Consider the following 9,610-nt stretch of genomic DNA (forward strand, 5'->3'; position numbering starts at 1 on the left):
TCGCCTCGCCTGCCTCGCACACCACCTGCGCCCGTCTGCCTCCCGCACTGCGCACGCCGGCCGTGCTGCCCTGCCCCGCGGCGCACAGGCGTGCCGCTGCCTGCGCGCGCCGCCGCCTCCGCCATGGACGTGCCCGAGCTGGCACGCACCGCCTCGCCGCGCCCGCGCGGCCACCGCCCGGCACCCGTGCTGCCCGGCGGCGCGGCGGCGCCGGTCTCGTCGCCGCCGCCGCCGCAGCCGCCGCAGTCGGGCCTCTTCCACGATGCGGCGCTCGACGATGTGTGCCGCATGCAGACGTTTGAGAACCAGGCGTTTGCGACGCGCGACTTTATGGCGGCGATGAGCGAGCGCCTCATCAGCCGCAGCAAGGCGGACCCGGGACGTGAGTGGCCGGCGTGTGGCGTGGCATCGGCGCCTGCGGCGGGCGGCGTGGCGTGGCCAGCGGTGCTGAACGGCACAGAGCATGGGCGGTGCTTGGCGGCGCAGAGCATGGGCGGTGCTGGGCGGCGTCCGGCGTAGCATGATCAGCGGTGCTGACACGCCGCCTGCCGCGCAGCGTTCAACCCGCGCCCCTTTATCCGGCAGTTCGAATCGTCCGTCGATCGCCTGCTCGCCCTGCGCGCCACCCTCACCGCGCAGGAGTCGGCCGAGGCGTCGGCGGTGCGTGTCTCCGAGTCGGCGTACGCGTCCAAGCTGCGCGACCTCTCGTCCAACTTTGCCAGCGTCGAGTCGTCCTTCGCCGGCCTCGAGGAGCGCTTCACCGACGTCGGGCGCACGGCGCTGCAGACCGGCGAGCAGCTGCAGACCGTCGACCGCCTCAAGACGCGCGCTGCCGAGGCGAGCGACCTCATCGAGTACTACTACCAGTTCGCCCGCGGCGACACGGCGCGCCTCGACCGCCTGCGCAAGGAGGGCGGCCGTGAGGGGCGCCTGCGCACTGCCGTGATCGCACGGCGCCTGGCGGCCATCGCGCGGGAGGTAGACATGCCCGGCGCCGAGCAGGTGAGTGGCGCCGGTCCGACTGGCCCGTCCGGCTGCTCACGCCGCAGCGCAGACGCGCGACACCATCGATGCGTTTGCGGAGCGCTTCGAGCGCGACATGCTCAAGCTCTTTGACAAGTTCTACCGCAAGTCGGATCCCAAGATGATGTCGCACATTGCCAAGGTGCTGCAGAACTTCAACGGCGGCCACAGCTGCGTGCAGATCTACGTCAATCAGCACGACTTTTTCATCTCAAAGGACCGTATTGGCGGGCGCGAGGGCGTCGCGACGAGTCCGATGTGTGTTGCGACCAGGCGCGCCTTGTGATGTCTCCTGCTGACGCACGCACGCAGATGGAAGAGCCTCACCGATCCCGATGCGCCGCCGCCGCGGACTGAAAAGGGCCTCGACGAGCTCTTTACGGAGATCCGCCAGACGGTCGAGATCGAGGCGCAGATCATCGGCGCCGTCTTTCCGTCGCCGCTGCTCGTTATGACGACGTTCCTGCAGCGCGTCTTTGCGCAGAGTGTGCAGGCCTACGTCGAGGTGCTCATGGACAAGGCGTCCGAGGTCGGCGCGGCGAGCAGCGGGCGCGATGCGGCGGGCACAGGTGGCGATGCCGGGCCTGGCGCAAGCAGCCTCGCGTTCCTGCGCACGCTGCACTTGGCGCGCACCATGGCTCTCTCGCTGGTGGCTGAGCTGAAGATGTACGACTTCCGCTCGAGCGGCACTGCTGCCGCCGCGAAGAGCGCCTTCAGCCTGCACGAGACAGGCAGGCTTCTCGGCGGCTCGACTACGCTCGACGCGCTGGGCTCGGCCGCCCACGCCAGCAGCGGGAGTGCGCTTGGCGGCATGCTGGATCAGGCCGTGGAGGAGCTCTTTGTGCCGTATATGGAGGGGGTCAAGTACGTCGACCGCGAGGGCAGATCGCTCACGGACCTGTACGCGGCGTACTTGCTGCCCTTCTCGAACTACCACGTACGCACATGCGGCCCTGCGAGCCAGTCCTTGATGTTCACATCGCTCTGCAGCGCGCCACGCATCAAGTCAAGACGTCCACCATCTTCGACCGCGTCCGGGCACAGGTTCAAGCGGCTTCGATTGCTGGTGGCAGCGCCGGGGCTGGCGCAGCAGCGGCGCCTGTTCCGGCCAAGACGTCGGGCTTTGGCTTCAGCAAGCTGTCTGGCTTCGTCGACCGCGCCCGCGGAGGCACCACTGCGGCACCCGCTGCGGTGCCAGCCGCGCTGGGGCAAGACGCGGCTGCGGCGGTCGCTGGTGTCGAGGGCGAGCAGGTCGAGGAGAGCGACGGCGAGCTGAGTCTGGAGGTGGCCGAACGCATGCTGCGCTGGCACGCGGAAGCCATTGGTCGTTGCGTCGACCTGAGCACCTCCTCGGAAGTGTCAGTGCATCGTCACGCGCCGAGCTGCTTGACGCTGACGCACCGCAACCCAGCCCGAAGAACGCGTTTGCGCTTCTCAAGGTCCTCGCTGAAGCCTTCATCAAGTCGTACCTCGAGACTGCCCTCGCCTCGGCGCAGAAGCTCGTCGACTCGCAGGACGTGCGCGGCGCCACGCTGCAGGACATCAGCCCGCTGGGCGAGGTGCGGCAGGTCGAGCTGATCGTGCAGCTGTGGCAGCACTACGTGACGACCGCGCTGCTGCCGCTTGCCGGCTCGAGTGTCACGGTGCGCCGCGAGATGGCCATCTACAACAACCACTCGCTCCTGCGTGTCGAGGGCAAGTGCGATGCGATCTTGCAGAAGGCCACCGACAGTGAGCAGGACGCAGGCATGCTGCAGCGGGCTCTGGCTGATCCCGCGCCGTCCAGACATCGTCGCCTATCTGGCTGCTCGCCTGGCCACACAGAAGCGCAACGACTATGCGCCCAAGAACGACGAGCTTGCCTTTGCGCGCATCAACACGGATCCGTGCGTCTCGTGCTGCGAGGCACTCGAAAAGGTGCAGTCGGTTGCGCGGGCGACCAACGGGCTTGGCGGCGGCAAGAATGCCGAGGCATTCCTGACCGAGGTCGGCGTCACGTTTCACGGACTGCTGCTCGAGCACCTCAAGAAGCACACGGTCAGCGCCGCCGGCGGCATCATGCTGGGCCAGTGAGTGTGCCTGGCGCGCATGCACGGCAAGCCCAGTCAGCTCACAGCCGCCCGCAGAGACCTGTCCGCCTACCAAAACGTGATCAGCACCTTTGGCATCCCAGCGCTGTCGGACCGCTTCGACATGCTGCGCCAGCTCGGCAACCTCTTGTGAGTGCGGGCTAGGCGTGATGCTGACCGTCGACTGACACGCCGGCGCCACCACAGCATCGTGCAGCCGGCCGTGCTGAAGTCGTACATGCGCGAGGCACACCTGGTGAGTGCGACGTCCTCTGCGTCTGCGCCTCGCTCATCGCGTTACCCTCGCAGGCGCGCATCGACGAGCGCCTGCTGCGTCCTTACCTGCTGCGCCGCAGCGATTACAAGGTGCGTGGCCCGGCCCGATCAGAAGGCACCGCATCTGACGCAGCAGACTCGCCCGCCAGGATGTGCGCGATCTCGACGTCGCCGACCTGGCGTCGCCGGCGGGCGCGGCAGAGCCAGTGGCAGCTGTGCACGTCGGCGGCAGCGAGGCGCGTCTGGCCCAGCTGATCGCATCCGTCACACCCGCCGCACTGGTGTCCGGCGCCTCGTAATGTCACCCGCATGTCACCGTCTCCTCTCAGGCCGCTCCATAGCACGCGGTAGATTGAAGCATCTCTGCCGAGCGCAGTCCTCAGTCCTTGGCCTCTCCGCTGAGGCGCTCCACGCTGCCAAGCTTCTCCAGCTGCTCGGCAATGAGCTGCTGCTGGATGCGGAGCGCGCGTGCGCGGTCGCGCTCGCCCGTGCGGTCTCTGAATGGGGGGAGGTCAGCGTAGGCCATGCGGTGTCGCATCTGGTGGCGCACTTGAAGACGTTATCGAGCTGCTCGAGCTGTGGAGAGGCGCGGTGAGCCAGTGACACGCCGCGGCATCGCGCGCGGGCCACGCACCGGAACGCCCGCCGTCTCCGGGCATGCCCAGAGGACCCAGAAGATCGACAGGAACGCAAAGACGCAGAAGAAGACGAACGCGCCGTACGACGTACCCTCCACGAGCGGAGGCGTGATCAACCCAACGGTGAAGTTCTGTGCCGCGAAGGAAGCGTGAGATGATAGCGCCTCGCTGACCGACACGCAGACGCACGAAGAACCAGTTGCTGAGCGTGCTCAGCGCCACGCCCTTTGCGCGCAGCGACGAGGGGAAGATCTCGGCCGGCATGGCCCACGGCACGGGGCCCCAGCTGAGCCCAAACACGACCATGTAGACGAGCAGCATCGAGACGGCCACCCAGGCGTCGACCTGGTGGGCCGGCCAGTTGCTCGCAAAGCTGTGGATGGAGGCGGCGCTCAGCTGAGTGCGACGTGCGCTCGTTGTCGGCGCACTCACAGTGCCGTGAGGACGGCAGTGATCAGGAGGCACACCGTCGTGCCGATGCTGCCGAACGCCAGCAGCGGCTTGCGCCCGATCTTGTCGATGAAGAAGAACGAGAGGACGACGCCGAGCAGCTGGCACAGGTTCGCCACGCCTGCCATGATGAGGGAGAGGTCGTAGCTGAGGCCCAGTGCAGCGAAGAGCGTCGGTGCGTACTGCGGAAGGGTCAGAGAGGGGTGACTAGCCGCATCGTGCTCATCCTCACGTAGATTAAGGCGTTGATGCCGACCAGCCTGCGCTCGGGGTCAGCTTTAGGCCGAGGAGCGGCCGGGGCGCACATACTCACTGCTGGAAGAACATGACGCACACGCCGACACCGGTGCGCCGCACACAGCCGGCGCGCAGGCAGTCGACCCAGCTCCAGAACTCGCGCATGAAGCCGTTGGCCCCCGGATGCCGCTCCTCGCGGATCTCGGCGTGCAGCTGTGCCTCGGCAAGAATGTCGATGAGCTCGGCCTGCACGAGGCTGTCGTGTGGCGGCCGGTTGCGCAGGCGCGCGAGCACGGCCAGCGCCTCGGTGCGGCGCCCGCGAGTGGCGAGCCAGCGCGGCGAGTATGGCAGAAAGTACACGCCCACCAGGAGCAGCAGCGCCGGTGCGATCTGCAGCAAGAAGGGAAAGCGCCATGCCCACTCGCTGTCCTGGCAGCCTTAGCAAGCGTCTCGTTGCATGCCTCGCGTGTCTCACCTGGCGATATTGCGCGAGCCGTAGGTGATCTGCAAAGGGTGAGTGAAAATGCAGCGAGGGCTGCTTGCGCACTCACGTCTGCAGAGAGTCAGCCGATGCGCACACGCTTTGGTGCCGAAGCGCTCACAGTATGCGACGCAGATGCCGAACACGATGCAGAACTCCTCGAGGCCGAGCAGCACGCCGCGAATCGACGGCGGCTGCGAGGGGATGACATGTCGTCAATATAGCGAGGCCTCCGGCGCTACGCTGAGGATCACACACCGAGATCTCGGACACGTAGAGCGGCGCGACCATGCTCAGTGTGCCGATGCCGATGCCGCCGAGGAAGCGGCCGACGACGAGCATGGCATAGTTGACGGCGCCCTGCGGCACGGGTCAGCGTGCTCGGGCATGCGAGCGTTGCGGGGCGGCGACGCACCGTCTGGATCGCAGAGCCGAGCACGAACCACGCCACGCCGGCGAGGATTGCTGTGTGGCAGCCAGAGTGAGCATCGCCGCGCCCCACACACAGCACCGGCACGCACCGCCGCGGCGGCTGAAGCGGTCGGCCACGTAGCCGGCGCTCACGGCGCCCAGACACGCGCCGAGCTGCAGCAGCGCCGTGAGGAAGCCCTTCCAGAAGCCGGCCGACGGGTGGCCGTCGGCGATGCGCGGCACGACGGCGATGAACTGCGGCATGACGAGCGTGACGCTCACGACGCCTGCGCGGCGGGAGTGAGCAGCGCAGCGGCGGCAGGCATGCAAGCATGCACACCTTGGTCGTACTGCGCCGGCGGGTCAGCAGCAGCACTGCCAGGCAGCTGCCATGCACACTCACGCCGAAGAGCAGGCCGCCGAGACAGGCGACGGCGGCACAGAGCACGACGTGGGCGTTGGCCGCCAGCCCCGCGAGGCCCACGCGCCCGTAGGCATGGCGCAGGCGCTGCGGCTCGGCGGCGAGGGCGCGCAGGGCGGCCGCCGAGCTGTGCGGCGGCGGCGAGCGCCGTCCGGTGCTGTCCATGTTGCGTGGTGGTGGGAGGGGTGCGGCGTGCGAGGGGCGTGCCGGTCACGCGAGGCGCCCGAGAGCATCACGGGTGCAAACTGTGCATCTCGCTGTCGAGGTAGCGCCGGCGTTTTCGGCGGCGCGCGGCGCCGATCCTGCTCCCACGCTGTCGCGCGCCCAAGTGGCCGGCGCCGCGGCGTCCGCGGCGCCGAAAAAGTGCGGCGGCGCGACGAGGGGCGGCCGGCGGTGGCAGTGCGGCCGCGCCTCGCCTGTGCCTTGCATCTCCACCCTGCTCCCTCCTCGCCCTACCGCGCTCTTCGATTGCCACCTGCTCTTGCCGCCCTTGGTCGCCACGCCTGTACACGCCTGCTCTCTGCCGTCTGCTGCGCTGCGCCTCGGCCCACCTGCCCGGCCCGCGCCGCCGCCGCCGCCATGTCGCGCCCCGAGCACATTGCGCCGCCCGAGATCTTCTACGGCGATGCCGAGGCGGGCAAGTACACCAGCAAGTGCGCTGCCGTCGCTGGGCCCGCGGATGCGCATCCGCTGACGCCTCACCCGTCCCTTCAGCTCGCGCGTGCAGCACATCCAGCGCTCCATGACGGAGCGCGCCCTCGAGCTGCTCGCGCTGCCGCCCTTCTTTGCCGACGGCGGCGCGCTGCTGCTCGACATTGGCTGCGGCTCGGGCCTCTCGGGCGCCGTGCTCACCGACGCCGGGCACGAGTGGGTCGGCGCCGACATCAGCCCCGCGATGCTCGAGGTCGCGCTCGAGGAGGAGGCCGAGGGCGACATGCTCCTCGCCGACGTCGGCCAGGGCCTCGGCTTCCGCGCGGGCATGTTTGACGGCGCCGTGAGGTGAGTGCGGCGGTGTGCGAGGCGGGGGCGGTGTGCACTGCTGCTGCGGTGGCTGTGCAGGGCGCAGCGTTGCGGCGGCGCATGCGGCGGCAATGTGCCAGTGCGGCCCAGCCTGCTGTGGCAAGGATGCTCCGGGCCTGGCGACGCCGCGTCCGTCCAGCTGCTGACGCCGGCGGCCGCAGCATCTCTGTCCTGCAGTGGCTGCTCAACGCCGAGAACCCGCGCACGTCGCCGCTCTCGCGCCTGCTGGCCTTCTTCAGCACGCTGCACGCCACGCTGCGCAACGGCGCGCGCGCCGTGCTGCAGTTCTACCCCGAGTCCGACACGCAGGTGCACCTCTGCATGCAGGCCGCCACGCGCGCCGGCTTCGGCGGCGGCCTCGTCGTCGACTACCCCAACTCGAAGAAGGCCAAGAAGCTCTTCCTCGTGCTCTGGGTTGGCGGCGCCATGGTGCCGCCGCCAGGCTGGCAGGGCGAGCTGGCGAGTGCCAAGCACGAGGTGCCGCAGGGCCTCGTCGCCGAGCACGAGATGGGCAAGGCGGCCGCGACCCAGGTCAAGTACGAGAAGAAGCGCGACGGCGCAAAGGGCAAGAAGGGCAAGGGCAAGCGGAAGAGCGGCGAGAGCACCAAGGAGTGGATCGTGCGCAAGAAGGAGCTTTACCGCACGCGCGGCAAGGAGGTGAGTGTGGTTGTGTATGAGGTGGCCGTGCATCGCTGACGACGCTGCTCGCAGGATGTGCCGCTGGACTCCAAGTTCACGGGGCGGAAACGCAAAGACCGCTTCTGAGCGTCTGGGCCCGTCTGTCATGTCAACCTGGGAATCTGATTGCTGTCACCGTGCCACCCTGCTGCCGCCGCCTAGAGGCCGTCGTCCATGTCGAGCGGGATCTGCACCTGCTCGCCAGGCTTAAACGCCGGCAGGCCTGTCCCGCGTGGTCAGTATGCGGCGTGCACAGATCTGCGCGGCACTCACCGAGAAAGGGGCAGCCGCTGCAGCGGAAGGCGTCGCCGAGGAAGCAGCTGCCGCACGAGCTCGTGGCGCCGCGCGTGTCCACATTGACCCGCTTCACCACGCGCGTGACGCCGTTCTCGTCTGTGATCGTCTCGGTGGTCTCCATGCGTGCGGGCGCAGCGCCCGGCGCGCCGTTTGGCATGTCGTTGGACTCGGCCAGCTGCACGATGGGGTCGGTGCCGCGCGCCTCCTCCTCCTCGAGCTCCCGCAGGCCGCACGTGCAGCCCTTGCACGCCTTGCGCCGCTTGCCGCCCGCCAGCGCAGCCTCGACGTCGCAGTCCTCTCGCCGCACGGCGCGCGGCGCGATGCGCTCGGCCTCGCTCAGCAGCGAGTCGGAGTCGATGAGGCCCGCCGACGCCGGCGCGGTGGCCCACAGGCTGGCCTTCTTGGCGCGTGCTGCGCCGTTGGCGCCGCCGAGGTTGAGCCGCCGCAGCGGCACGGCGGCAGCGGCAGCCTTGGTGCCCCGCACGGCGCCAGCGTCGAGGTCAATGGCGACCTCCTGCAGGCCGCTCTCGAGCAGCGTCTTGCGCACCTCGGCGAGCTCCTCCGCCGCGCCTTCGCTGCCGCTGAGCGCCTGCACGGAGAGCACGCCCGAGGGCACCAGCGCCGCCTGCAGCACCGCGAGCAGCGAAGGCACGATCTGCGCGGCGGGCACGAGCAGCAGCACGGGGCCGTACGACGCAGGTGTGAGCGTAGTGGCTGCAAAGGGTGTCAGCGCATTGACCGCGGCGGCGACGCTGTCTGACGCACCGGCGTCGGTGATGCGGTCGAGCATGTGCATCTCGACGGAGGCGCCGGCCTCGGCGCCGAGGCGCTGCACCGCCGCCTGGTACGAGCCGTCGGCCGCGGCCTGCAGCGACGCCACGACGAGCGGGCGGCCGGTCGCGGGCGCCGACGAGGATGAGGGTGCGGAGGACATGGTGGAAGTGGTGTGGTGGTGGAGTCAGCGAGCCGCGCCACCGAAGCGGGCGAGGCAGCGCCGCCGTGTCGAGCTCGCGTGAACTGCGCTGCCGGCCGAGAGAATTTCGCGCGCGCGATGCAAACGCCGGCCGGCGATAAGGCCTGCCCCACCCAATTGCAGCTCAGCCAATGGTGCTTTGGGTCTGCAGGCTCTCCCCTCCAGCCAGGAGAAAAAGACTCACTCTTGCATCTGAGTGAAGGCAGGGAAGCATCTGTGTCTGCCTATGAAGTCCTGGGCAGCAGCATGGTGCAGAGTTGCAGACTGTTGCAGAGCAGCCAAGCATCACTCAGCATGGCAGAGGGCAGCAGAGTGTAGCAGACTGGCAGGGCCAGCAGGGAGCACCAAAGAGTCAGGCAAGCGCAGCAGGGTCACAAGGGGGTGCCTAGCTAGTGTGCCTGTCCTGCAGGGAGTGATTGAGCACACCATGCTGGTATGCGTGCTGCTTCTCTTCCAGCATCAGGTCTGCCGCACGGCGCTGGCTGAGCTGCTAGGCAATCCCTTCACAGATCATCTGCTGCTTGTACAGCTCTATGGCTGTGGGTTAGGGTTAGGGTTAGGGTTAGGGTTAGGGTTAGGGTTAGGGTTAGGGTTAGGGTTAGGGTTAGGGTTAGGGTTAGGGTTAGGGTTAGGGTT

The 9,610-nt window shown here is 68.5% G+C and overlaps 4 protein-coding genes across 4 annotated transcripts; 2 read left to right on the forward strand and 2 right to left on the reverse strand.

The window, feature by feature from the left end:
* Positions 1 to 123: 123 nt before the first annotated feature.
* On the forward strand, positions 124 to 3,615 carry FA09DRAFT_363021 (exocyst complex component Sec10; the record flags this gene model as incomplete). The annotated part of the gene is made up of 10 exons (XM_025745543.1): positions 124 to 382; positions 557 to 1,002; positions 1,055 to 1,281; positions 1,336 to 1,960; positions 2,014 to 2,381; positions 2,435 to 2,754; positions 2,810 to 3,092; positions 3,150 to 3,242; positions 3,300 to 3,348; positions 3,402 to 3,615. Coding segments are annotated over 10 exons (2,883 nt in total), but the record flags the coding sequence as incomplete, so codon positions are not given.
* Positions 3,616 to 3,747: 132 nt separating this feature from the next.
* FA09DRAFT_341308 (general substrate transporter) lies at positions 3,748 to 6,171 on the reverse strand (the record flags this gene model as incomplete). Its single annotated transcript, XM_025744431.1, has 15 exons — positions 3,748 to 3,865; positions 3,919 to 3,944; positions 4,003 to 4,137; positions 4,196 to 4,379; positions 4,439 to 4,638; positions 4,689 to 4,716; positions 4,770 to 5,122; positions 5,169 to 5,197; positions 5,241 to 5,246; positions 5,296 to 5,368; positions 5,433 to 5,534; positions 5,590 to 5,639; positions 5,696 to 5,872; positions 5,926 to 5,935; positions 5,989 to 6,171. 15 exons carry the CDS (start codon positions 6,169 to 6,171, stop codon positions 3,748 to 3,750), a joined length of 1,674 nt encoding a protein of 557 aa, XP_025595673.1.
* A 305-nt stretch (positions 6,172 to 6,476) lies between these two features.
* On the forward strand, positions 6,477 to 8,059 carry FA09DRAFT_312449 (putative BUD23-protein). Its single transcript, XM_025740695.1, has 4 exons — positions 6,477 to 6,659; positions 6,721 to 7,005; positions 7,188 to 7,683; positions 7,738 to 8,059. The coding sequence occupies exons 1-4, from the start codon at positions 6,586 to 6,588 to the stop codon at positions 7,789 to 7,791; spliced, it is 909 nt and encodes a 302-aa protein (XP_025595674.1). The 5' UTR covers positions 6,477 to 6,585; the 3' UTR covers positions 7,792 to 8,059.
* FA09DRAFT_332276 (DUF689-domain-containing protein) lies at positions 7,833 to 8,954 on the reverse strand. The gene is made up of 3 exons (XM_025743393.1): positions 8,767 to 8,954; positions 7,978 to 8,715; positions 7,833 to 7,927 (listed from the first exon to the last, which is right to left on the reverse strand). The coding sequence occupies exons 1-3, from the start codon at positions 8,933 to 8,935 to the stop codon at positions 7,863 to 7,865; spliced, it is 972 nt and encodes a 323-aa protein (XP_025595675.1). The 5' UTR covers positions 8,936 to 8,954; the 3' UTR covers positions 7,833 to 7,862.
* Positions 8,955 to 9,610: the final 656 nt, after the last annotated feature.

The sequence above is a fragment of the Tilletiopsis washingtonensis genome, assembly GCF_003144115.1.
Source record: "Tilletiopsis washingtonensis strain MCA 4186 unplaced genomic scaffold FA09scaffold_23, whole genome shotgun sequence".
Classification (NCBI taxonomy): Eukaryota; Fungi; Basidiomycota; class Exobasidiomycetes; order Entylomatales; genus Tilletiopsis; species Tilletiopsis washingtonensis.